Source organism: Natator depressus, chromosome 23 (assembly GCF_965152275.1).
Source record: "Natator depressus isolate rNatDep1 chromosome 23, rNatDep2.hap1, whole genome shotgun sequence".
Taxonomy (NCBI): domain Eukaryota; kingdom Metazoa; phylum Chordata; order Testudines; family Cheloniidae; genus Natator; species Natator depressus.
Genome location: NC_134256.1, coordinates 13204138 through 13231554, shown reverse-complemented (window position 1 = coordinate 13231554; position 27417 = coordinate 13204138). Strand labels below are relative to the sequence as shown.

General features: G+C 50.6%; 1 protein-coding gene across 1 annotated transcript in view; it reads left to right on the top strand.

Moving 5' to 3' along the window:
* The window catches only part of LOC141976818 (butyrophilin subfamily 3 member A1-like), a 72496-nt gene that overhangs the window by 21098 nt on the left and 23981 nt on the right, over positions 1-27417 (top strand). Inside the window, 7 exon segments of the mRNA XM_074937981.1 lie at positions 16558-16905; positions 18035-18319; positions 21682-21783; positions 22009-22065; positions 23418-23444; positions 25256-25282; positions 26033-26059. Of these exon segments, the coding sequence (XP_074794082.1) occupies positions 16558-16905; positions 18035-18319; positions 21682-21783; positions 22009-22065; positions 23418-23444; positions 25256-25282; positions 26033-26059 (873 nt within the window).

Here is a 27417-nt window from a genome sequence, read left to right as displayed (position 1 = left end):
GAATCCCAGTTATTTCCCTCCCTGTCCCCCATGTACGCTGCCCCCTGGAGGGCTGGGGTACGGGCATCTGATACCCCAATGACCCTTCCCCCATCCCTAGACATCCTCAGTCCTGCAAAGTAAAATGGTCAGGCCCAGGAGGCTGTGGGGAGGGGATGGCATTAGGGTGACTGGGGCGTGTCCTAGCTCTGGGTTGCAGGATTGTCGGATCTTACAGCAAGTCGCCCAGCTCCTGCTGCCCCTGAGAGAGGCTCCCAGAGCCCCCAACACTGATCCCTTCCTGTCATGCCATGGGACCCAAAGGCTGCTAGACCTGTCCCACTGGGAACCTGGATTCTCATGGCCTGCAAGGCTGAGATCTTCACAGCTGCCTGAGGGATGGGGGTGCCCAGTTCCCACTAGGATGAATGGGAGCTTCAGTGTTGCCAGCTCCAAGTCTTCAACCACCATGAGTCAGGCCTCAAAAATCAGGAGATTGGCTAAAAAATCATCAGAATTTAAATCAAACCAAACCAAAATCACCTTTCAGGGTGTTCTTGTTTCCCTTGTTTTTTGAGGCTTTGGTCACACTTTCAAGCTTTTCTCTGCAACCACTAGAGCTATATACTGACTTTTTTCTTTTTAAATGAAGCTGACATTCTCACAGGATCACATGCTTCCAGGAGCTGGGGCTTTATGAATAACACACAGTAGCCCAAGAGCTGGCTACATTGGTATCAAAATCTCCTCCGCGACTTTGAAAATCTGACCCTTTTCCCTCCCCACCTGTAGCCACACAGTGAGTGTCAGGTGCTGCAGCTCGGCAGTAATTACTCTACTTGCCCCATGGTGGGATAGACGAGCCTGGAGACCCTTCAGACACAGCTATTGCAGACATAAATCACCTTCAGTTGCTTAATTTCCTGCAGACACCAACCACCAGAACAGTGAATCCCCATCTGAGCCAGTTTCTGTTTGGGGTATTGAATCCATGGAAGGGACGTGCATTGGCCCAAAGGTCCGTCAAAGACTCGATACCCTCAGGCCAGGCAGAAGCCCTCTGAGCTGGCCTTTCAGCAGCCATTGTGGCGCTATGTGGATCTGAAACTGGTTTATCAAAGAATTGCTTGCAGTGGAAAGAACTTGTAACGGGGTGCCATGGGACTGTGCACTGGAGGACTAGCTTGTGCCAGCTGTGGTCTGGCTGCACTGCCCTGCATCCACACTGAGAGTAACTCAATAGAGCTAAACAGGACTCAGCCTCAGGAACCTTCTGCCACGAGCTATGCACGACTGAGGGAATTTTGTTTAGCTCAGTGATGCCACCTCCTCTTTCCTGTCACTCACTGCATGTCTGTACCAGCTGGGCCCTGGCTCAGTGATGCTTTGGAGGGGCAGGTATGCCCCGTCACACATTACTAGTGGCGTTATGGCCCTGCGATTAAATCCAATGGACCGCTCCTCCTTTCAAGGCAGTATAGCCTAATGGTGGGTCAGCGGGGGATGGGGGGGCATCCTTAGGTTCAGGACCATCTGGCCTAGTGGCTGGAGTCAATGGGACAGCGTTAATAGGGCTGCCCTCCTGTACAGGTCAGCATGGCCTAGTGGCCAGAATCACAAGGGCTGGCCTCCAGTGCAGGGCAGCATGGCCTAAGGGACAAAATAAATAGGAATACCGTTCTGAGTGGGGCAGTGTGTCCTTGTGGCTAGGCAGGAGATGGGCTGCCACCCAGGCATGGATTGAAGGCTGGGGTAGGGGGACCCGGACCCCCCTATTTGACCAGGTCCCAGCTCAGGCTCCTATCAGTGACGAATGTATCTGCCATTGAGTCAGCGGTTAACCCACCAAAAGATGCTGACTCTGTTCCCAGCTCCACAACTGGATCAATGTCTGGTTCTCCTGCTTCTTAGCAGGCCCAAATAGACCTGCAGTGCACAGCCCTTGTCCCCCCTTATAATTTATGGTCATGTTCCATTTTGGGGGGTAGTGAGTCTGTGCTCATTGTCCCACCTCTTTTGTATCCCATGGGAGGGGGAAGTAGTGAAGTTGTGTCCTGGCAAAGGCCAGGCTTTTCTTTGGCTTTTAGTGTTTCTTGTGCCTCCTCTCCCATCCCCCATTGCCCCTCCTAACTGGTTGCTTGACCTTGGCTTGAGAGAGGAGCCAGGCAGCCTCCCACTATATGTTCATAATTTTATTAAGATAATGTTTAAAAAGAAAACAGTACAGAGTTTAGGCATAGAAGTTTCTGGTTATCAGGGAATAAGATACAGATTATCAAGGAGTGTGAAATTCGGTTTAGGAGTGGGTGGCATAAGGAATACATAATCTGCAATCTCCCCGATTGGGGGTAGAGGTTCACCCGGTGAAAGTACAGACATTGAGCTATGGGGGTATGTTGTCCATATAATGGCTATGTTCAGGTGTGGAGTACAATGAGCGGATACAGTGATGAGGATGGATCTACCCTCATTTGGCAGGATTTAATGTTCAGTGAGTTTATAGTTCCAGTTCTTATGGTCCAATGGAAAAAGTCTCTCAGTCCCTTTCCCATAGTTGATTCACGATATCGTACCAGCTCACACCTCCTGGTACTGTCGGTGGCCGGTGATGTGTTCGATGGAGATGTCCCTGGACCATCGGATGGTGTCCGAGACCATGAGGCGCTGCATGAGCCGTGCGTAGCGTCCACCGATCCCACAGGTCCGCAGCACAAGGTCGTTGCAGGGGTCCCAAGCGCCCAGGGCTCCGATGATCAGGGCATCCATCTGCACCTTGTAGCCCTTCACTCTCAGGGTGTCGGCCAGGGGGGTGTATTAATCCAGGTTATGAGCTCGGGCTTCTCGGAAGGTCGGGGTCCTGTTCTCGAAGGCGACCGTGTTGTCGACGAGGATGATCTTTTTCTGGGCCTCGTCAGTGACTACCACGTCAGGTCGCAACTGGCCATCGGTACCAGGGATGGCGCAGTTCACGGCGACCTCCCCCAGGCGCGGTGCGATGGCTTTCACTAGGCGGTTCTGGATGGCTTTGTGGCTCAGCTGCCAGGCTCTGGAGTGGGGCTTGCAGCTGCACAGGACGTGGGGCAGGGTCTCGTTGGAGTAGCCGCACTTCCTGCAATGCTTGTCTCGGTTCCCGTGGCGGACGGCTCCGTTGAGCAGGACACAGTTGAGCCGGGCGCGGTGGATGAACCGCCAGTCAGCGAAACGGGTGCAGCCGCCCCCGGCGAGGAAGTGGTTGCTGGCGTCCCACTTGCTGGTCAGTTCGAAGGCTTTACCCTGGTCTGGTTTATGCTTCAGGGTTTCCATGTACAGCGATTGGATGGCCGCCTTCAGGGTCCTCTCCAGCACGCTCCTGGCGCTCGGGGTGACGATGGTGTTGTCACCGGACCTGATCTGTGGCACCAGGACTCCTAGCTCCTGGCGCTCCTCGCACCACTCCCAGCGGCAGCCGATGCGCTTCCCCAGGCGACGCGTGGCATTGCGAGCGCAGGAACACAGTGAAGCGAAGTCGCTCCCGTCCCGTCCGAATTCGCCATCCAGGGAACCGCTCAGGAAGCTGGCGATGTCTTGGTTGGAGGGGTCTCTGCCAATCCGCTTCTTTGTTGCATCATGGAGGGCGTTTGCTGCGATGTTCCTTACCATGGCATCGGGACACGTCAGCAGGTGGAAGGCGTGGGTGATCACCGTGATGTCACACAGGTACCCATGCAGGGGACATTGGCACCACCATGCCTGTGGGCGATATAGACCAGCTCATTGCTGGCTCTCTGGGGGAGGAACAGCCACTTCTTCACCAGCTGCCGGACGATCTTGTCTGCCTTGTTGAGGGGTACCTTTGCCACTGCAGATCCCCTTAGGACGAACGAGATGCGGGGGATCAGGAAGGTGTTCAGGGCGTTTATCTTCTGCCACGGTTCTAGCAGGGAGGCGTTGATCTTGGCGGCATCCTGCAAGATCTCGTGGATGGTGTCCTCGGGTGTCTGCCGGACACGGAAACCTGTCGGCGTGCCGTGGTGCTGGTACGCCTGCCCCTCTGCCAGTGGGATGACGGGCTCGCCCTGGATCTGGAACCCTGTCGTCTGCACCGAGTCCCTTTTGCTGCCGTCAATGTGGAGAGATGCGCACTTCTTTGCATTGAAGCGGAGCTCCATCCAATCGGCAGCTCGACTGGTGGCATCTAGCATACGTTGGAGGTTCTCTGGGTCATCCGCGGTCAGGACCAGGTCATCCGCGTAAGCCAGGATGCTCACCCTCTCACCATGGAGGTTGAAGCCATCTGCGCCATTGGAGATCGCTCGCAGCAAAGGCTCCATGGTGAGGTTAAAGATGATGGGGCTGAGGGAACAGCCCTGCTTAACTCCGCTCCGGATCAGGATCTCGGCAGTCTCCTCTTCTACCGAGCGAATGGTGGTGCTGCATCCCTCGTATACCTCTCGGATCACACGGAGGAAGTTCTCTGGCATCCCAAACTCCTGGAGCGTGGCAAAGATGTGGTGGTGGGGCATGGACCCAAAGGTGTTAGCCAGGTCAAGCCATGCTACCGTGCACTGCCTCCACGCCCTTCTGGCCATTTTGATGGTGGTTTGGAGGACAAAGTTGTGTTCAAAACAGCCCTCACAGGACATGAAGCCTTTCTGGGTGGAGCTGATGGCTCCCCCGCTCACCGACCACTCCGTGATCCTCGATGCCAGGCAGCTGGCATAGAGCTTGTACATCGTGGAGCAGAGGGAGATGGACCTCCAGTTGCTGGGGTCATCCTGCTCACTCTTCTTGTACACCAGTACCATCATGGCCTTCTTCCAGGAGCTGGGAGTCCGGCAGAATCGCTTGCACTGGTTGAAGAGCATGGCGAGGACCAAGCAGCCGGGATCTCGCGTTTTCAGGAGGCTGTAGGGGACGCCGTCTTTCCCAGAAGCTGTGTTTTTTGTTTTGGAGAGTCTGGCCATCACTTCCTTGGGCGTATAGTCGGTTTCCAGGACACCTGCTTCGTCGACACGGGGCAGGGGGCAGAGGCACTCTGGGCACTGCGCGTCATTCTGGGCTGTGCGGTCGAATACATCCTTGAAGTAGCTGTAGAGACGCTCAGATGGGATCGTGCAGTAGGGCGAGGGCCCGTCGAGGATCTCCCTCATGGCCTTGGAGTGGTTTGCCCGGTGGTTTGATCCTTGAAGCGGCGGCTGGAGTCTCTACTACTGGCTCCCTGGTGGTGGTGTTGAGATTTGGAGCAGGCGTTCTGTGGGCAGGCGGGGCATTCTCCTGGTTGGAACTTCTCCTGTGAGCGGTTTCCGCAGACAGTACTTGGGTGAGCCTGTCTACGAGGAGGCTGAAGTCGTCAAAGGAAGCTGTCGCTTGTAGCTCCTCGGTCCAGGCAGTCTGCCACGGAGTGGCAGCCCTCACCACCGGCTGCTGGCCCTCATGGTCCTCGACCTCGTCTGGTGCAGGCTTAAAGCCTGCATGGTCGGCCTGCCGTCTATCTTGTGGGTCAGTATTCCCATCGGTTGGGTGCTGGGGCGGGATCTCTGGCAGGATGCTGGCGTTGCTATGTTCATATATTACACTCCCACCATACCCAGTAACACTTTAGCTGTGCTCCGTTTCTTATCTCTTTCTCATTGTTCTAACAAATCCATCTGGCTGGTCAGAAGCAACACACAGTGTCTTTGTCCTTTGTCCTCAGGCATTAGAGTTAGATATAGGAATATATAGATATGAGAGTATCATATCTATCTATTGAGAGTATCACAATATCATTGATGTATGCTTCTGTGTACTGATCGTATGGCTGCAGGATCTGGTTCACCAGCCACTGGAATGTGGTGACCGCCCCGTGCAGCCCAAACAGCATTGTCACAAATTGGAACAGGTCAAATGGCGTAGGGAAGGCTGTCTTTGCCTGCAAGTTTGGCATCAGGGGTATTTGCCAATACCCTTTGGTGAGGTCCAGAGTGGAGAGGAACATGGCCACCCCTGCTGCTCCAGGAGCTCTTCTACCTGGGGTATTGAGTAGGCATCAGATCGGGAGATGGCGTTTACTTTCCAAAATTCAATACAGAATCGGATGGCCCCATCTGGTATTGGGACCAAGACTATCAGGTTCCGCCATTCACTTCATGATTACTCCACGACCCCCAGGGCCAGCATTGTCTCTAGATTTTTCTGGACAGCTCCTCACATTTTCTTAGGGAGTGGCTGGTGGTTGTCACATACCTTCTGACCTGGGATAGTGGCAATGTGGTGGCTCATTGCATTCGTCCACCCCAGGTGGGCCGACAAGCCTTCTGGGAAGATCTTCCCTAGATGTCACAATTGTTCCTGCTGCTCGGGGCTGAGCTCTTGGTCAGTTGTCACAGGCCTCCAGAGGTATCCAGAGGTCATAGAATCATAGAATATTAGGGTTGGAAGGGACCTCAGGAGGTCATCTAGTCCAACCCCCTGCTCAAAGCAGGACCAATCCCCAACTAAATCATCCCAGCTGGGGCTTTGTCAAGCTGGGCCTTAAAAACCTCTAAGGAAGGAAATTCCTTCACCTCCCTAGGTAACCCATTCCAGTGCTTCACCACCCTCCTAGTAAAATAGTTTTTCCTAATATCCAACCTAGACCTCCCCCACTGCAACTTGAGACCACTGCTCCTTTTTCTGTCATCTGCCACCACTGGGAACTGTCTAGCTTCATCCTCTTTGGAACCCCCTTTCAGGTAGTTGAAGGCTGCTATCAAATCCCCCTCACTCTTCTCTTCTGCAGACTAAATAAGCCCAGTTACTTCAGCCTCTCCATGTAAGTCATGTGCCCCAGCCCCCTAATCATTTTTGTTGCCCTCTGCTGGACTCTCTCCAGTTCGTCCACATCCTTTCTGTAGTGGGGGGCCCAAAACTGGACGCAATACTCCAGATGTGGCCTCTCCTGTGCCAAATAGAGGGGAATAATCACTTCCCTCAATCTGCTGGCAATGCTCCTACTAATGCAGCCCAATATGCCATTAGCCTTCTTAGCAACAAGGGCACACTGTTGACTCATATCCAGCTTCTCATCCACTGTAATCCCCAGGTCCTTTTCTGCAGAACTGCTGCTTAGCCAATTGGTCCCCAGCCTGTAGCAGTGCATGGGATTCTTCCTTCCTAAGTGCAGAATTCTGCACTTGTCCTTGTTGAACCTCATCAGATTTATTTTGGCCCAAGCCACCAATTTGTCTAGGTCCCTCTGGACCCTATCCCTACCCTCCAGCATATCTACCTCTCCCCGCAGTTTACTATCATCTGCAAACTTGATGAGGGTGCAATTCTTCCCATCATCCAGGTCATTAATGAAGATGTTGAACAAAATCGGCTCCAGGACCAACCACTGAGGTGCTCCACTTGATACTGGCTGCCAACTAGATATCGAGTCATTGATCGCTGCCCATTGACCTCGATGATCTATCCAGCTTTCTATCCACCTTATAATTCATTCATCCAATCCATACTTTTTTAACTTGCTGGCAAGAATACTGTGGGAGACCGTATCAAAAGCTTTGCTAAAGTCAAGATATATTACGTCCACTCCTTTCTCCATATCCACAGAGCCAGTTAACTCATCATAGAAGGCAATCAGGTTGGTCAGGAATGACTTGCCCTTGGTGAATCCATGTTGACTGTTCCTGATCACCTTCGTCTCCTCCAAGTGCTTCAAAATGGATTCCTTGAGGACCTGCTCCATGATATTTCCAGGGACTGAGGTGAGGCTGACCAGTCTGTAGTTCCCTGGATTCTCCTCCTTCCCTTTTAAAAAGATGGGCACTATATTAGCCTTTTTCCAATTGTCTGGGACCGCCCGCAATCACCATGAGTTTTCAAAGATAATGGCCAATGGCTCTGCAATCCCATCAGCCAACTCCCTCAGCACCTTCGGCTGCATTAGATCTGGACCAATGGACTTGTGCATGTCCAGTTTTTCTAAATAGTCCTTAACCTGTTCTTTCCCCACTGAGGGCTGCTCATCTCCTCCCCATACTGTACTGCCTAGGGCAGCAGTCTGGGAACTTACCTTGTCTGTGAAGACAGAAGCAAAAAAAGCATTGAGTACTTCAGCTTTTTCCACATCATCTGTCCCCAGGTTGCCTTCCCCATTCAGAAAGGGTCCTACACTTTCCCTGATCTTCTTCTTGTCACTAACATACCTGTAGAAACCCTTCCTGTTGCCCTTCACATCCCTCGCTAGCTGCAACTCCAATTGTGCTTTGGCCTTCCTGATTACACCCCTGCATGCTCAAGCAATATTTTTATACTCCTCCCTAGTTATCTGTCCAAGTTTCCACTTCTTGTAAGTTTCCTTTTTGTGTTTAAGCTCACTAAAGATTTCTCTGGTAAGCCAAGCTGGTCGCCTGCCATATTTGTTATTCTTCCTGCACACTGGCCTCAGCTAGAGACCTCAGTTCCATTTCCAGAGTGTAAGGGACAATCAGTAGGTCTTCCCTGGCTTTCAGGAGACTTACATGGTACGTGTGTACTACTTTTTGCTGTCCGGGTAACCAGATCTCGTAATCCACCGGCCCTACCTACCACATCACCTCAAAGGGACCTTGCCTGGTTTGGATTCAGCAAAGGGTAACAAGAGTAAGATCTGGTCTCCAGGTTCAAAGTTCAATGTCCAGGTTCAACGTCCTCTGTTGTACTGTCACTCTTGTGAATGTTGTGCTGGTAGTAGGTTCTCTTGGGTGAAGGTCCCCAGTATTTGGAGCTGTTTGTGCTGTTGTAATACATTGGGTTGACCCCATGACCCAGGTTTCTTGTTCCTCCCAGTTCTCCCGCAGGAGGTCGAGGATGTCCCTGGGCTGCGTCCTGTAGGGGAGCTCAAAGTTGGAGAAGCCTGTGGATGCTTGTGGGACCTCCCGCACTGTGAACAACAGGGCTGGTGATAATGTCTCCCAGTGTCATGGCTTGTCCTCCACAAATTTGCATAGCATCACCTTCTGGGTTCCGTTGAACTTCTCCACCAGCCCATCCGTCTGGGGGTGGTACATCAAAGTCTTGAGGGCCCGAATGTTCAATAGGCAGCATAATTCAGCCATTAACCATGATGCCACATTGGTGCCCCCGTCTGTCAGTATTTCCTGCGGTGTTCCCATCCTCCAAAGATCTTCATGAGTTCTGTGGGGATTGTTGGGTGCCCTGGTTGCACGTAAGGGGACAGCCTCAGGATACCAAGTCATGTAGTCAACAACCACGAGGATGTAATGATATCCTGTGCCACTTTTTTCCAGCGGTCACACTAGGTCCATGCCAGTGTGCTGAAAGGGTACCCTGACCATGGGGAGTGGGATTGCGGTACCTTTGGTATCGCCTTTGGCCCAGCTCATTAACACTCAGAGCAGGAGGTGCAGTAGTCCTTTACCTCATGATGTATGCCTGGCCAAAAGAATCTTCATGCCACCCACTGAAGGGTCTTCTCCCTTCCCAGGTGCCCTGCCCAGGATTGGCTGCCACATTCCTGTAAGATTTTGCAGAACCACAGCCAGTCGCACCCTAGGATCATGGGGTATGACAACTTGGGGGCTGGAGTCCAGGCTGACCTGGCAGACCTCGTCAAGTCTGGAGGTCTCCAGCCATACCCAGGAAGTCAGGTATGGCTGTACATCCCCGTGGATTCACTCCAGGTGGATCTCTGTTCCCACTGGTTTGGGGGTTTCAATCAGGCCTGCTCAGATATGGGTCTGGCTACACCCCAAGTCGACTAGGGCTGTCACAGAAGTTCCATTCACCCGTACGGGGACTCAGAGTTTCTCCAGGCTCCTCTTGTGGGCCAGGGAACCTGTCACCCAAACCTGGCCATAGTTACAATCCATTTATGGGCATACCCATTGGAAGCGTCCCTCTTGCCCACATTCGTAACAGCGGTCTCAGCCCCCTCCAGCTGGTGGGTCTGCTTTTGTTGGGGTGGGTCCTCTCAGTGAGTCTTCTTTCCTCCAGGTTGGGGACTGGCTGGCCGGCTGCTTCTGGTTGGGGTTTGGGATGAAGGCCGGTGATCTGGGCAGGTGTTGCAGGCCTCCTGCTTCAGCTTGGCAGGGGCCCCATTTGGTCCATCTCTCTTAGGTGCCTGAGCTTTCCAGTTTATGATGTCACAGCTCTGACCCTTCAGCAGCCAAGCAATCCTCCATCAACTCCAGGGCCTCAGCAAGTGTCGCCAGCTGGTGTTGCTGAACCCATCTCTCCCCTCCCCCCGCTTCCCAGGAGGATTTGGATGAAATGTTCTCGGACAGGGGTTCTCACAAAAAAATTTTTGGTGGCCTCAAAGTGTGGCCACCAACTCTTGCTGGTAGCCACACTGACACTTTTTCCTAAAATTATTTATTTTTCCTAAAGTTAATAAAGTAATGTGCACAGATATACATCCACCGATTTTAATTTATTTATGTAGGGTTTGGGTTTTTTTTTTTTTTCAGACTCAGTAATAAAAATAATGCACAGTTATCTCTATTCTTTACTGGACCTAACAGAATAGAAACACAGATGTAAGCAGAGTCAGGATGAACTCCACCCTGACATCTGGTGGTGAGGTGTGGCAAGTTGTGGAAAAGAACTTCAGGGGCCGATCTCATTTGCATAGGCACACCCACCCCGCCTAGAATGAGGCCATAGCTGCCCAAATGGTCACTTTGGCTGCTGTGGGATCCCCAGTGTCTCTGTTATTGGGGCAGGAAGAATAAATTGTTATTACCCTGATTATGGGAATCAGGGACAGTGGAACTGTACTTGGCCTTTTGTTATGATGGAGGGACTCGCCATCAACTTAGTAGCACTCGCTAGGCAAGGGACATGGGTTCCAAAACTCTGTGACTTGAGAGAGGTTGGGGATGGGTATTAATACTTGGTGGCATGGGCTCCCTAGTGAGGGCCTTACATGTTAACTGTACTTCCTCCTCTCTTCACTGTGGAATATCAGAGCTAATTTTGATTCTATTAGGAGTCTAGTTACAGGCTGCTGAGCTGAATTCACTTTGGGCTAATAGTATACCAGCACTGAGGCTCCCCTACTACAAGCTGAAATCACAAAAGAGCTGAACTTACTAAGAGCTGAAATCACTGAGTGTTGTGTTAAGTAGTGGGGGAGCCTGAAGATATATGGTGGAGCAGTTTGTGGGATGGTGAGCAGAGCAGCTTGTGGAGCAGAGCAGTTTGTTGGATGCCTAGAGCAGCTCATGGGGGCGGCTGGCAGAGCGGAGCCCCAGGGACAGGTGGGGCCATCAGTTTTGGACCATGTAAGGTGCCCCTTAACCCCCCCCCCCCATCTCCACCCAGGTTGGGAGGTAAAACTCTGCAGATAAACTTTCGAACTCTGGGGCTGCCCTGACCAGGGACAGAGACTTTTGGGTCGTTGGACTTTTGGGACTTTGGGTGATTTTGGGTTGATGGACTCAAGAACCAAAGGGAAAGGACACGCCCCAATTTGCTTGGGGTGGGTTTTTTGCTCATGGGTTGTGTTATGAATCCTGTTGGTGGTGTTTCCCCAACATAATGCCACATTGTTTCTCTCTGTTATTAAAAGGCTTTTTGCTACACTCAGATTCTGTATTTGCGAGAGGGGAAGTATTGCCTCTTGGAGGCGCCCAGCGGGGGGTGGTATATATTTGTCCCAGGTCACTGGGTGGGGGCTCGAGCCGGTTTTGCATTGTGTTATTGGAATGAAACCCCTAGATACTGAACCCGGCCCTTGTTGCTGCCAACTCTGACAGGCAGAAGGGTTACACAAATAAGGTCCTTTGCATGTTCTTGTCGTTTTTGTTGTTTGTTTTGCTTTTTCGGTAAAAAGTGGTTGTCTGTACAACAATTCTGAAGTAAATTTAAAAATGCTTTGACATAATAGAAGTCCTGTCAAGGTTCCTTCCCCACTCTGAACTCTAGGGTACAGATGTGGGGACCTGCATGAAAACCTCCTAAGCTTACTTTTACCAGCTTAGGTTAAAACTTCCCCAAGGTACAAATTAATTTTACCCTTTGCCCCTGGACTTCCACTGCCACCACCAAACTTTATCTGGGTTCCTGAAAAAAAGTAGTTTGGACATGTCTTTCCCCCCAAAATCCTCCCAACCCTTGCACCCCACTTCCTGGGGAAGGTTTGGTAAAAATTCTCACCAATTTGCATAGGTGACCACAGACCCAAACCCTTGGATCTTAGAACAATGAAAAAGCATTCAGTTTTCTTACAAGAAGACTTTTAATAGAAGTAAAAAGGAGTCACCTCTGTAAAATCAGGATGGTAGATACCTTACAGGGTAATTAGATTCAAAACATAGAGAATCCCTCTAGGCAAAACCTTAAGTTACAAAAAAGACACACAGACAGGAATATTCATTCTATTCAGCACAGCTATTTTCTCAGCCATTTAAAGAAATCATAATCTAACACATACCTAGCTAGATTACTTACTAAGTTCTAAGACTCCATTCCTGTTCTGTCTCCGGCAAAAGCATCACACAGACAGACACACACAGACCCTTTGTTTTTCTCCCTCCTCCCAGCTTTTGAAAGTATCTTGTCTCCTCATTGGTCATTTTGGTCAGGTGCCAGGGAGGTTAGAATCATAGAATCATAGAATATCAGGGTTGGAAGGGACCTCAGGAGGTCATCTAGTCCAACCCCCTGCTCAAAGCAGGACCAATCCCCAATCAAATCATCCCAGCCAAGGCTTTGTCAAGCCTGACCTTAAAAACTTCTAAGGAAGGAGATTCTACCACCTCCCTAGGTAACGCATTCCAGTGTTTCACCACCCTCCTGGTGAAAAAGTTTTTCCTAATATCCAACCTAAACCTCCCCCACTGCAGCTTGAGACCATTACTCCTTGTCCTGTCCTCTTCTACCACTGAGAATAGTCTAGAACCATCCTCTCTGGAACCACCTCTCAGGTAGTTGAAAGCAGCTATCAAATCCCCCCTCATTCTTCTCTTCTGCAGACTAAACAATCCCAGTTCCCTCAGCCTCTCCTCATGTGTCATGTGTTCCAGACCCCTAATCATTTTTGTTGCCCTTTGTTGGACTCTCTCCAATTTATCCACATCCTTCTTGTAGTGTGGGGCCCAAAACTGAACACAGTACTCCAGATGAGGCCTCACCAATGTCGAATAGAGGGGAACGATCACGTCCCTCGATCTGCTCGCTATGCCCCTACTTATACATCCCAAAATGCCATTGGTCTTCTTGGCAACAAGGGCACACTGCTGACTCATATCCAGCTTCTCGTCCACTGTAACCCCTAGGTCCTTTTCCGCAGAACTGCTGCCTAGCCATTCGGTGCCTAGTCTGTAGCTGTGCATTGGGTTCTTCCGTCCTAAGTGCAGGACCCTGCACTTATCCTTATTGAACCTCCATCAGGTTTCTTTTGGCCCAATCCTCCAATTTGTCTAGGTCCCTCTGTATCCTATCTCTGCCCTCCAGCGTATCTACCACTCCTCCTAGTTTAGTATCATCCGCAAATTTGCTGAGAGTGCAATCCACACCATCCTCCAGATCATTTATGAAGATATTGAACAAAACCGGCCCCAGGACCGACCCCTGGGGCACTCCACTTGACACCGGCTGCCAACTAGACATGGAGCCATTGATCACTATCCGTTGAGCCCGACAATCTAGCCAACTTTCTACCCACCTTATAGTACATTCATCCAGCCCATACTTCTTTAACTTGCTGACAAGAATACTGTGGGAGACCTTTAGCTTCTTAACCCTTTACAGGTAAGAGGATTTTTCCTCTGGCCAGGAGGGATTTTAAAGGGGTTTACCCTTCCCTTTATATTTATGACAAGTCCAAATAATAATGAAAAAACATATCTGCAAATATGTCCAAACTTTTTCTTTCAGAAACAGACAGAAAAATCAGTCTAATCCAGTAATAATGATAATAGTAATAACAAACATAATCCTATTATATTGTACTTTAGTAATACAATGTGATAATGAAATTAAAGTTCTGGGTTTTAACACATTCACTATGTGCATCAGACTACTTGCAAAAGTTCAGGAGCTTCTTGAATGGAAAGTCTGCAGGATCTTGGGTCTCCTGTGAAATTAGAAGGAAGCTTCCAGCTTAGCATCAGTGAGGCAGCTTTGGTACTTGTTCTTCAGACAATGCAGTACACTGAGTGCCCTCTCACACAGCACAGTAGTAGAAAACAGGGACAAGAAAAGCAAAGCCACTTTAGCGAGGGGCTTGTAGGTGTCCTCAAACAGATACACATTACTCCAGAACTCCTGTACGGTAACACTGGACTGACTGAAGTATGTTTTCATTCTTGAATCATTGCACATTTTCAGCATGAGACACTTGAGATGTTGCTTAAATTGAAAGAGTCAAAGGAAGCTAATCAGTCTTGCAAGGCAATTAGTTTGTGACTGACCCATTCAACAATTCGGGTTCAGATTTTTTGGCTGCAAACATCTTTGTACCACATTCAGGGGCACTTTCTTGCACTGATTTTTTGTAAAACTTCCTGATATCCATTTGTGTCTTTAACTCTTTTGCCTTCTGCCACAAACAATCTCAGCCTACTCAAACACCACACAGCGATCTTGCCAACGATGACATTGACCAATAGCTGCTTACAGAGCTACAGTAGTGGGAGATGTTAACACAGTGTGAATATGTTTTGTGATTTGAAAGGAAACCACATCTACTTAATTCAGCTCTGCCTGCACTGTAGTAATATTTAGAAGGGAATGAGAGTGAAATATGGTGTATGGTGTTTACAAGGCAACATTAAAACTTTACATCTCAGTGATTGTTGGGGTGCTCTGGTGCATAGGAGTATTTGACTTCTATATTGTGGATTTAACCAGGGCCTTATGGTGGGCGATGTGGGCAACCACCCACAGTGCTGTGGTGGGAGGAGCGCTGTCATAAATATAAAGGGAAGGGTAAACACCTTTAAAATCCCTCCTGGCCAGAGGAAAAAATCCGTTCACCTGTAAAGGGTTAAGAAGCTAGGATAAACTTGCTGGCACCTGACCAAAATGACCAATGAGGAGACAAGATACTTTCAAAAGCTGGGAGGAGGGAGAAAAACAAAGGGTCTGTGTCTGTCTGTGTGATGTTTTTGCCGGGGACAGAACAGGAATGGAGTCTTAGAACTTAGTAAGTAATCTAGCTAGATATGTGTTAGATTATGATTTCTTTAAATGGCTGAGAAAATAAGTTGTGCTGAATAGAATGAATATTCCTGTCTGTGTGTCTTTTTGTAACCTAAGGTTTTGCCTAGAGGGATTCTCTATGTTTTGAATCTAATTACCCTGTAAGGTATTTACCATCCTGATCTTACAGAGGTGATCCTTTTTTTTACTGTTTCTTCTATTAAAATGTTTCTTTTCAAGAACTGAATGCTTTTTCATTGTTCTAAGATCCAAGGGTTTGGGTCTGTGGTCACCTATGCAAATTGGTGAGGATTTTTACCAAACCTTCCCCAGGAAGTGGGGTGCAAGGGTTGGGAGGATTTGGGGGGGAAAGACGTTTCCAAACAACGCTTTCCCAGTAACCCAGATAAACATTTGGTGGTGGCAGTGGAAGTCCAAGGGCAAAGGGTAAAATAGTTTGTACCTTGGGGAAGTTTTAACCTAAGCTGGTAAAAGTAAGCTTAGGAGGTTTTCATGCAGGTCCCCACATCTGTACCCTAGAGTTCAGAGTGGGGAAGGAACCTTGACAAGCGCCATGATCAAGAGGCAAGGAGCAGGGCAGGCCTGGGGTATGAGGCTGCAGAAGGGACTTCAGGACAATGAGAGGGAGGCAGCAGTGCCCATGGGTGATGGGGTAGTTGGTGGGGAGCCCGGGGAAGCAGATGGAACTAGGGTCAATGGGGGCAGTGCTTAATTTGTAATGAAAGAGGTGTCAGGGCTCAAGCTGGGCAGCTGGAGAGTGGCGGCTGATGGCAGGCGCCTAGCTCTGAAGGCAGGGTGGCTTTGGGGTGCTAAGTGTGCTGTGAAAAGTGCAGGGCAGCATGGCCTAGGGGCCAAAGTCAATAGGACTACCCTTCTGAGTAGGGCAGTATGGCCTAGCAGCCAGGCAGGAGTTAGGCTGCCACCCAGGGGTGGATTTTCAGCTGGGGTAGGGGGACCCGGACCCCTACTCCACCAGGTCCTAGTCAGGGCCCTAGCAACACCAAGTGTATCCGCCACTGAATCAGCGGGAATCTCTCCGAAACATGCTGACTCTGTTCCTAGCTCCACAACCAGATCAATGTCTGGTTTCCTTGGGCTACTTCCTATCTGGTCTTCTTGCTCTGTAATCCATGGGTCCTCTGGGGTAGTCGTCAGGTGAAGTTCCCAATGACTCCTTCCTCTCATGGGCATCTACAGTCAGCCAGGTGTTAGCCTGGGTCTCGGTGGCCTCTGTGCCCCGGGACTCCAACAGCTCCTGGGTGGGAGCTTGCAACACACATCCTCTCTCCTCCTCAGTCATGGCAGACTGAGCTGTGCTGCTGCCTTTTATACTGTGGTTCAAGTTGGAGCATGCCCAGCAGTATGTCATTAACCTCTTCCTGCCCATTGCGGGGCAGGTATACCCCATGACAGATGCCCTCTCCTCTTTGCTCACACTGAATCTGCTCCTGGGTTTGTCTGTTCCAGAGAAGTTCTCCCTGGCTGGCTCCCCAAGCCCTGTGGTGGGGGTAATCGGCCAGGATGTGGTGTTACCCTGCCAGCTCTCACCCCCAGCCCGGCTGCCCAGCATGGACGTGCTGTGGAGGAAAATTGGAACAGGATTTATCCCAGTTCATGAGTATGTGGATGAGGGTTCCCAGGACCTGCCAGGGGAGGGTTACCAGAACCGGACGGAGCTGTTCCTGCAGGAGTTCAGCCGCGGGAACGTCTCCCTGAAGCTGAAACGACTCCAAGAGGCAGATGCTGGGACTTATCATTGCTTTGTGAAGAACCCAGAATGGAGCCAGGAAGCCACCACTGAGCTCAGGATCGCAGGTGAGATGCAGCACTAGGAAGTGCTGTGCCTGGGCAGCCAGAGCCTCCTGTACCCCTGGGGAAACCCCGACACTGAGCCCAGCCCGGTCATAGGGTCCTGTGCTGCAGAGAGTGGTCTGCAGGACTCAGTAGGGGGCGCTCTCCCCTTGCACTCAGCGCTGACCCCACTGGGGTGCTTGCAGGGTCAGTGCTGCATTAAACAACCTCTTTTCAATGAGAGGTAAAGCTACAGCCCTCAGCTCTCATGCTCATGGCCATGCTGTTTGAGGGAGTGGGACCTTTAACCCCATGTTCTGCCCAAATCCCAGCTCAGGTGATAATTATATTTGGCCTCCCTGAAACTCCCCCTGCAGTGTCCAAGGGCTGGGATATTGTTTGTTATTCCCTGGGCACTGATCCTGCATTCAGTGGTGCACAAGGGCAGTGGAAGGGATGGTCTCTGCCCATTTAGCTCACTGAGTAACCTAGCCCCAGACAATACAGTTCAGAAACATCAAGCCCCAGCTGAGGGGCCCACCTGTGATAATGCAGATCATTGAGGTTGTTTTAAATCATCTCCCATCTTCGGTAGCTCCTAGTCCAAAGGCTCCGCAGGAGATATGTGCTTTTAGGGAGAGATTTCAATGAGGGGAGGGTGGTTGTGTGCAGCACTGGGAGAGAGAAATCCAAGCATGGGTGGTGGTATGGTCTGGGGCACTGTTACCAGTGTGGAAGAACGACTCCAGAGGGGACAGTATTGAGGAGGGTGGCACAGGAGGTGTGGGAGCAGTGATGTAGGCAGGGTCACCAACTGTCACCTCCTGCTCTGTGCTGAAGATCTTGACAGATGTTTGACTTCACCCCAGAAGTGGCTGCATTTCAGCAGCAAGTTCAGTGATCTCTGTGTAGCAGTTTCACCCTGCACATTCCTCAGTGAGCCTGCAGTGCACAGTGCTCTATGGAAATACAAGACGGTATTATTTAATTTCCTCAACTGTCAGGATGAGGGATCCCAGGGAGGCGTTGCACATATGGGAATGGAGCTTTCCAGTCACAGCCCCGTATATCCAGAGGTAGCTGGGGAATCACCAGAATGGTGCCACCAAAGACACGATTTCCTGATACACATACTCTCTGTCTCTCCCTGCAGCTGTGGCTCCAGTGTTCATTGACGTGCTGGGCCCCCGGAGTCAGGGGATCGGGCTGGCCTGTAGATCCACAGGCTGGTTCCCCAAACCTGAACTCCAATGGGTTGGAAAGAACTAGCAGAACCTGGCGATGGAGATTGTGACCAACATGACTCAGGACAGGGAGAACCTGTATAGTGTTGTGAGTCACGTCACTGTCACGGAAGGGGAAGACAATGGAGACATCAGCTGCATAGTGCGGAATGGCCTGCTGCAGACCGAGCGACAATCGGCCATTCACCTCTCAGGTGAGTCCCCCATGCAGAATGGGTCACCACAGGAGCGGAGGGCAGCTGGGTCACTTGGGAGTTTCACTCAGCTAGGACCTGTTTCTGGTACTGAGACAAGAAATATCCTTCTCACGTGATTTGTGGGGCCATTAGTGATGGAGGTTTCTGTGATCTGGACAAATTGCCTGTCAGGAGCTGGGCTGAGTCTTGTGAAATGAACTTGATTTCGTTCTTGGAGGAGATGACGCAATTGGTTGATGAAGGTAACTGGGCTGACGTAATAGACTCAGGGGTGTGTCTACACTAGAAACGCTACAGCTGTAATGCTGTGGTTTAAACACTTACTGTAAGGACAGAAGGGGTTCTCCTGTGAGATAGTAAATTCACCTCTCTGGGAGGCGGTAGCTAGAATGATGGAAGAATACTTCCATTGACCTAGTGGTGTCTACACTGGGGTTAGGTTGGCTTAAATACATTAAAGAGGAGATGAAATTTTTCACAGCTCTGAGTGAATCAATTAAACCAACCTAACTCTGTATTGTAGACTGGGTCTCAGACTCTGAAAGGGTTTGATTTTCTCCTGCATGAAACTCTGATGAAAAATTAACACTGTACAAAATCAATGTAGTCCACACTATATGGATTAAAAACTGGCTAACTGATAACTCTGAAAGTAATTGTAATGGGGAATCATCCTCCAGTGGGGATGTTTCTAGTGGGGTCCCACTGGGATCTGTTCTGGGCCAATGCTATTCAATAGCTTCATCAATGAGCTGGACCTCTGACCTCTCTGTCTCAGTTCAGGTGTGCCCCGGCTGCTTCCTGCAGCCCACACTTAGCTTCCACCTCACACAACCCAGTCCTTTGTTCCTCAGCAGGGCAAACACTGCTTGGCTTCCTGACAAGATGTGGGTCATCCATGGTCATTGATTACTCAGTATCAAAGTCCTGATGACTGGATTTGACATTGTCTTCTCAGATGCTCCACTGATATCACACCTAGGGCCCCAGACAGCTACACACCATTCACACCTGTGTTTCAGCTGGCCCAGAGAGCAGACATTTCCCCCCAGTAAGTAACAATACAGCATGTAGGGAAAACCAAGGCACACATAGCCTTCATAAAAATATTATAAATATTCCCACTTTGTCACACATGAATTTCAACATGGCCAACTGCAAGATCACACCTCTACAAACAAAGAGTGTAGGTCACAGTTACAGGATGGAAGACTATATCCTGGAAAGCAGTGACTCTGGAAAGGACTTGAACACGAGCTCCCAGAGCAATGCTGCAGATAAGATGCAACCCTTTAATGAATAGGCGCTGACTCTGTGGGTGCTCTGGGGCTGAAGCACCCAGGGAAAAAAATAGGGGGTGCTCAGCACCCATCGGCATCCCCATGGAACAGATCCCTCCCCTACCCCCCAGCGCCTCCTGCCCACCAGTGATCAGCTGTTCAGCGGCATGCAGGAGGCACTTGGGGTGGAGGAGGAAGAGCAGTGGCAGGAAGAGGCAGGGGGAGGGGGCAGAGCGGGGCAGGAAGAGGTGGGATGGGGCAGGGCAGGGGTGGGGGCTTAGGGGAAGGAATGGAGTGGAGGCGGGGCCTAGGGCAGAGTGGGGTCGAGCACCCCACCCACCCACCGGGAACTTAGAAAGTCGGCATCTCTGCTTGAATGTGTAAATGAGGCTATCTAGCAGCAGAAAGGAGATGACATTTCTGCTGTATAAGGTGTTAGACCACTACAGTATTCTGTGTCCAGTTCCCGTGTCCACACATTCAAACGGGATGTTGACATATTGGAAAGTGCTCATAAAATAGCTACAGGAACAATTAGAGGTCTGGAAACCTGCCTTACAGTCAGAAACCTAGGGGTTACAGTGGACGAGAAGCTGGATATGAGTCAACAGTGTGCCCTTGTTGCCAAGAAGGCCAATGGCATTTTGGGATGTATATGTAGGGGCATTGCCAGCAGATCGAGAGATGTGATCGTTCCCCTCTATTCGACATTGGTGAGGCCTCATCTGGAGTACTGTGTCCAGTTTTGGGCCCCACACTACAAGAAGATGTGGAAAAATTGGAAAGAGTCCAGCAGAGGGCAACAAAAATGATTAGGGGACTGGAACACATGACTTATGAGGAGAGGCTGAGGGAACTGGGATTATTTAGTCTGTGGAAGAGAAGAATGAGGGGGGATTTGATAGCTGCTTTCAACTACCTGAAAGGAGGTTCCAAAGAGGATGGATCTAGACTGTTCTCAGTGGTAGCTGATGACAGAACAAGGAGTAATGGTCTCAAGTTGCAGTGGGGGAGGTTTAGGTTGGATATTAGGAAAAACTTTTTCACTAGGAGGGTGGTGAAGCACTGGAATGCGTTACCTAGGGAGGTGGTGGAATCTCCTTCCTTAGAAGTTTTTAAGGTCAGGCTTGACAAACCCCTGGCTAGGATGATTTAGTTGGGGATTGGTCCTGCTTTGAGCAGGGGGTTGGACTAGATGACCTCCTGAGGTCCCTTCCAACCCTGATATTCTATGATTCTATGAAACGTAGGGAGCTCAAGTTATGTAGCTTATCCAAAGGAAGGATAAAAGGTGACTTGATCACAGTCTGTAAGTACCTACACAGGGAGGAGATATCTGACAGTAGGTAGGTCTCTAATCGCACAAACAAAGGCAGAACAAGATCTGATGGCTGGAAGTTGAAGCTAGATAAATTCAGACTGGAAATAAGGTGCAGTTTTTAACAGTGAGGGGAATTAACCATTGAAACAACTGACCTAGGGACTTGATGGATTCTCCATCACTTGGTATCTCTCAACCCAAACTGGGCGTCTCTTTCTATAAGATCCGCTCTGGCTGGAACAGAAGTTCAGGGCTGCATGCAGGAATCACGGAGGGAGACCCAGGCTATACAGGAGGTCTGACTAGATGGTCATAGTGGCCCCTTCTGGCCTTGACATCTATGAATCCATGAACTAATAACACCCAGGGGCCAGCTAGGAAAACAATTGTTCTCTGCTGAACTTATCTGGACTGAACGTGGTGACTGAGAACTGGCAGCTGTGTGACAGTGACCATCCAAACAGCCAGCTGGTGCAGGCAGGGCTGGGCACGGAGTCTCTGGCTGTTGGCTTGTAGCAGCGGGAGGGACTTGGGCAGAACAGAGTCCTGGTTCTTGGAACTGATGCTGTGTTGGCTTCTCTGGTTTCAATGGCTTCATATGTGGATGTGATTTGAGTATAGAGGGGACGTTCCCTTCATTCCCATGATTTTCTAGGGTCCCTGGGCCAGGACTCAGCTGTCAAACCAAGTGGCTAACCCCGTTCTCCAGCTCCAGGATGGGACCATACTCCTCACACACTGTGCTCTCTGTTTGCCAGGTGACATCTTCCCCCAGGTTTCTCCCTGGCTGGCTGCATTCTGGGTATTGTTCACTCTGGTTCTCATTGCTGCTGGAGCTTGTGCATATCTTGGATACACAGGTAATGGGAATGTGTTATTTGCATATTTTAGAAATGGCACTAGATGGCACTGGGCTGGGGCATGGGAGTGTCTTATTGTTCAGATATTTACCTTGTGTTGGTTTGAGGAAATAAACCAAACTAACAAACACACTGGGGTCCCAAGTCCCACCTGTATTAGCGTTTTGCTCAGTGTTTCCCCTTCCTTCCGTGTCTCACTGCAATGTCTGATTCTCTGTCTCACAGCAAAGCGAAAGGCCTCTCAGAAGAAACCCTCTAAAGAAGAGGCTCTGTTAAATCTTGGTAGGTCTCCTGCTGTATCTCTTGCTCTGTCTGTTGAGATGTCTGAGCTCTATGATGCTTGGTGTTATCTGTGGGCTCGGTGCAATGAAAGGGATGGAGCCAGGAGGTCTCTGCCTAGTGATTCCTCACCTCCCCCATGTTCTCACACACTCAGATGATAACAGGCTAGCAGAAACCCAAGGGTCAGTGCTTGTGAGATTCCCTGCATGCGGCTTCAGCAGTGAGATGGGCTTGCAGTGACAATTATGGGTCAGATTCTGCAATCCTGGGCAATTGCTCGGTGGCTCTTTCTCCTAAAAGGAAAAAACAAAGCAAGGTCAATGACACTATGTGAGATGATTCCATCCCTGTGATTGTCGAATGCACAGAACACAGGGAGGGTGTTTAACAACTGGCACAAGCTCCCCAGGGCAGTCGTGAATTCGTCATCTCTTGATGGCTTCAGCTCCAGACTGGGCACCTTTCTGGAAGATGCTGTATCAAAACCCAACTTATTGGACTCAGTGCAGGGGGAAATGGGTGAGATTCTCTGGCCTGTGTTACACAGCAGGTCAGAGTAGATGATCTAAAGGTCCCTTCTGGCCTGAAACTCTGTGAATCTGTGACATTCACTCTCTTGAGCTGTGCTAATAGACACAACAGTACTGGTACGTAACTGCACACGTCTAATTTATTCCACTGTGAACTTTTCAATATTTAAGAACAATATTGGTTTGCATTGTGATGGTGCTGAGTGGTGCTGACCCATTCTGCTGGGCACTGCACTCACTTGCAGGGAAATACAGATGAAAGGTGCAGAGAATGGGTACGACATGCCAGCACGGTGACTGCTATTCTCCCATCAATCACAACCCAGAAGATTCCTGAGGATCCCCCTCTTTCATCTCCTTTGCCCTCTGCCATGCTCCCTTGCAGCCACCATTCCACCAGCTGGGGAGGGCTGGCTGGGACTCCCCTAGCAATCAGTGCTGTTCTGTAATTAGCCAGAGGGGTCGCTGTGGAGTAACTGACCCTGCCCCATGGTTCTACTGGCCCTGCTCCACCAGCCCAAGGCCTGCTCTACACACAGCCCTGCACCAGTTTAACTCAAGGAGTGTTTTGTAACTTAATTAGTTAAACTGGTTCATGCGTGTATGTAGACAAGGGCTCAAGAGTGAAAAACTCCCCAGGTGTCCTGCATCTGGGTGCATATCACTAACCACCAGCCCTGCTCCTGTCAAACTACCTGGCTCCTGCACTGGGGCTGGGAGTGTGGTTGTGGGATGTCTGTGACTAACCCCAGTGATAAGGGAGGGTACAGCACCACACAGTGTGTGTCTCTGGGTCTGACTCTTTTCTTTTCCCCATTTCAGATATTGAGAAGAAGACCTTGGATGCAGGTACTTGGCTAAACCCTAGTAAACGTGTGTCTCTCTTTTCACACTATAATGGGATAGAAAAATCACCCCACGTGCTTGTACAGACTTCAGTCACCTTCATGATCATCTCCCCCTGCCCTGGAAATAAGCAAACATGACAGTGTTTGCAGCTCACATTTCACTATTGTCCTTAACAACAGAGAGTGAATTTAATGCATATGGAATGGCAGGACTCAGGCTAGGTCTACACTGCCCAGTGGTTCAGATTACAGGGGTGTGAATAGCAGGACACACCAAAGTGCTGAGCTGTAACAAGCCCGTGTGGATGCTGTGCGTGTGAACTGAAAGCTTCCTAGTTTATATTTATATTGTCATATGTGAAGAGGACTACGTCAGTGTGATCTAGGTACCATTTAGTGTGCACCAGCAGCATCCACGTGGGGCCGCTACACCCCCTCAGGCTGAACTAGGTACCGCTTAGTGGGCAGTTACAGTGCAGCACTTTGGTGCATTCTGCAAATCACAGCCCCGTACGCTGAACTACAGGGCTGGTTAGATAAGCCCTGAGTCGGGCTGGGCAAACTTCCTCCATGCAGGTGTGTGGCTAGATCTCAGTTCTGACCTGCAAAATCCCTGCTATGCCAGTGCTGGGCTCCCCATTTGCACACGGCTCTGTCACTGCCCCTCAATCCCCACCCACTGCCTCCCTGCTATCCAGACCTGAGCTCCACAGTCCTGTCCAGTCCTGTTCCTTCCCTGCCCACCCTTACACACACTGTACATGCCAGGTCACTGGTAGGGGACCTGGAAATGAGCTGTGTGCGGGGTCCCCATGGGACAAACACCACCACTGCCTGCAGCCCTCTGCTGTCCCAGCCCTGGGGTTCCTCCTCCAGCCCTAGCTCTGTTGGCATCCCTCAGTCCCCACCCACAGCTTCCCTGTTATCTCAGCCCACAGCTCCTCAGTCCTGTCCTGTTTTCCTCCCTCCTAGTCTAGGCTTGGGACTTGAATGAACAGAGACACCAAACTCTAATACGCTCTGTATGGGCTTTGTGAGGACCCCCCACTCAATTATTCTCACAAGAGCCGGGAAAGGGCCTGACCCCATGTCTCTAGGGATGGACGGTAAATCCAGAGCCACAGAGCCTCACGGAGCGCTTCCCCAACTAAGCTCCTGCCAACTACTGACCTTAGAGTTACCCACTTTTGCAAATCAGCACCACAAAGGGATTGGGTATGGCAGAGAAATATGAGGTCTAAGGCTGGGTGACAGGATGCAGCAGCACAGGCCTCTCTCTATGTGATACATCTTCGGGTGTGATGCTCCCTCCCCTCCTTTCCTGCAGCTGGAGTTGCTGCCCCCAGGGCAATTTATGGGCTCTGTTTATGGGTTGCTCTGGGACCATGTTTGTTGTTCATTAACAACAGTTTTGTCTGACGTGTCCTGTCAGATCTGAGACCCTTGGCTCAGTGGGTATGTCTACACTGCAGCTGGGAGCGAGCTCTGCTTGAGTCAATGCACTGACAATAGCAGTGTGGCTGGGAGTAGCAAGGGCAGCAGCTCAGGGAAGCTGCCCGAGTACGTACCCAGAGGGTCTGGGCAGGTTTGTACTTGAGCAGCTAGCCCAAGCTGCTGCACGTGCTGCCCATGGCTGCCCTGCTGCTTTTAGCGCCCGGGCTCAAGCAGAGCTAATATGTCTCTGCCTGCCAGACTGGGACGCTCACTCCCAGCTGCGGTGTAGATGTACCCAGAGTTTGGAACAACCCCACGTCACTCTGCTTAGGACGACGACACTGAACCCATGATGGTCTCCTTTTCTTCTTCCTGCAGAATCTCAGGCGCTGCGTGAGAAGCTTGGTAAGAACATCCACCCCCATTAGAGCCCCTGGGCAGAGGCTCCCAGCCACACGTGGCGCTGAGCAGATATAGAAGTAGTGACACTGCAGGGCTGGGCTGAGTGAAGAGTTTGGGCCAAAATCTGAGTCACCCCAGTCCCGCAGCAGCACTGTGAGCTCTCTGCTCTCATGTCTGGAGAGACAGACAGGTGTCACCTGGCCTTGGACAATCTAATGTCAATCACATTGTTTTGATGCAGGAGAAGGGGGGCAGCCGCTTTTTATAGATGACTGCTGCAGTGCAGTCTCTTCTGGGACATTTCTGAGAATGTGGAGATGAGCAAGAGACCAGACTCAGGCTCATGTTTCCATGCTTTGTTGCCAAGGCCAGATCCCAGATGTGAGCCCCAATCATCTGCATGTCCATCCCCTAGTTACACCTGGAGCGTGTAGCTTTGATGCCCCAAAGGGCTGTAAGTGTAACAGAAAAGGAATTCCCCTTAGACGGAAGGGTTGAGAATCTCGGAGCTGTATCGGGATCCAGACCCAAGTCTTCTGCCAAGGTTAGATACTTTGTAAATCCCAGGGTTCCTGTGTGTTGGTCCGTATCATTAACCACTAACCCAGATCCTATCAAAGCTACTCGTTCCTGCATTGGGGCTGGGAGTGTGACTGTGGGGTGTCTGCAACTAACCCCAGTTGTTCTGGGGCACACAGCATCACACAGCCCCTGTCTCTGTGTCTAACTCTTTTCTCCTCCCCCCTATTTCAGAAGTGCAGAGCAAGGCTTATGAATCAGGTACTTGTCTAATCCTGTAGTAAATGAGTGTCTGTGCTTTCACACTGTAATGAGAGAGAAAAATCCTCCTACAATTTATGTACTTGAGTCTCCTTCATGACCATCTCCCCCTGCCCTAGAAATAAGGCAACATGGCAGACTTTGCAGCTCACCATTTCACTATTTGCAGCTCACTATTTCACTATTGTCCTTAACAACAGAGAGTGAATTTAATGCATATGGAATGGCAGGACTCAGGCTAGGTCTACACTGCCCAGTGGTTCAGATTACAGGGGTGTGAATAGCAGGACACACTAAAGTGCTGAGCTGTAACAACCCCATGTGGATGCTGTGGGTGTGAACTGAAAGCTTCCTAGTTTATATTAATGTAGTTGTATTTGAAGAGGACTATGTCAGTGTGATCTAGGTACCATTTAGTGTGCACCAGCAGCATCCACGTGGGGCCGCTACACCCCCTCAGGCCGAACTAGGTACCGCTTAGTGGGCAGTTACAGTGCAGCACTTTGGTGCATTCTGCAAATCACAGCCCCGTACGCTGAACTACAGGGCTGGTTAGACAAGCCCTGAGTCAGGGGCTGGGCAAACTTCCGCCATGCAGGTCTGTGGATAGATCTCAGTTCTGACCTGCAAAATATCTGAGCTCCCTGCATGCAGCTCTGCTGGTGCCCCTCACTCCCCAGCCGCAGTCCCCCTGTGCTCCCCACAGTATCGCTGGTGTCCCTCATTTCCCCCCCCCCCCCACTACCTCCCTGCTATGCCAGCCCTGAACTCCCCAGTCCTGTTCTCTCCCACCGCACCCCCCGGCTCCTACTCTAGGCCCGGGCCTCAAATGAACACAGACTCCGAGCCCTACTACACTCTGTACGTGCTCAGTGAGGCACATTCTGAGCCACGACCCACAGTGTTCTCATGAGAGCCGAGACAGGACCTGACCCCGCGGCTCGAGGGGTGGACATTAATCCAGAGCCACACAGCCCCACGGACCCTTCCCCAGCTAAGCGCCTGCCAACCACTGACCCTAGAGTTACACACTTCTGCAAATCAGCACCCCAAAGGGATTGCCTGGCACAGAAATAGGGGGTCTGAGGCCGGGTGACAGGCAGCAGCAGTGCAGGCCTCTCTCCACCTGATACATGTTCTGGTGTGATGCTCCCTTCCCTCATTCCCGGCTGTGCCATCAGCTGGGGGTGCTGTCCACCCAGGGCAATTTGTGGGCTCCGTTTAGGGGCTGATCTGAGACCTTTTTTTTCCTTCATTACCAACAGTTTTGTCTGACATGTGCTGTCAGTTCGGAGACCCTTGGCTCATTGGGTACGTCTACACTGCAGCTGGCAGGGAGCTTCCCAGCTCGGGTAGCC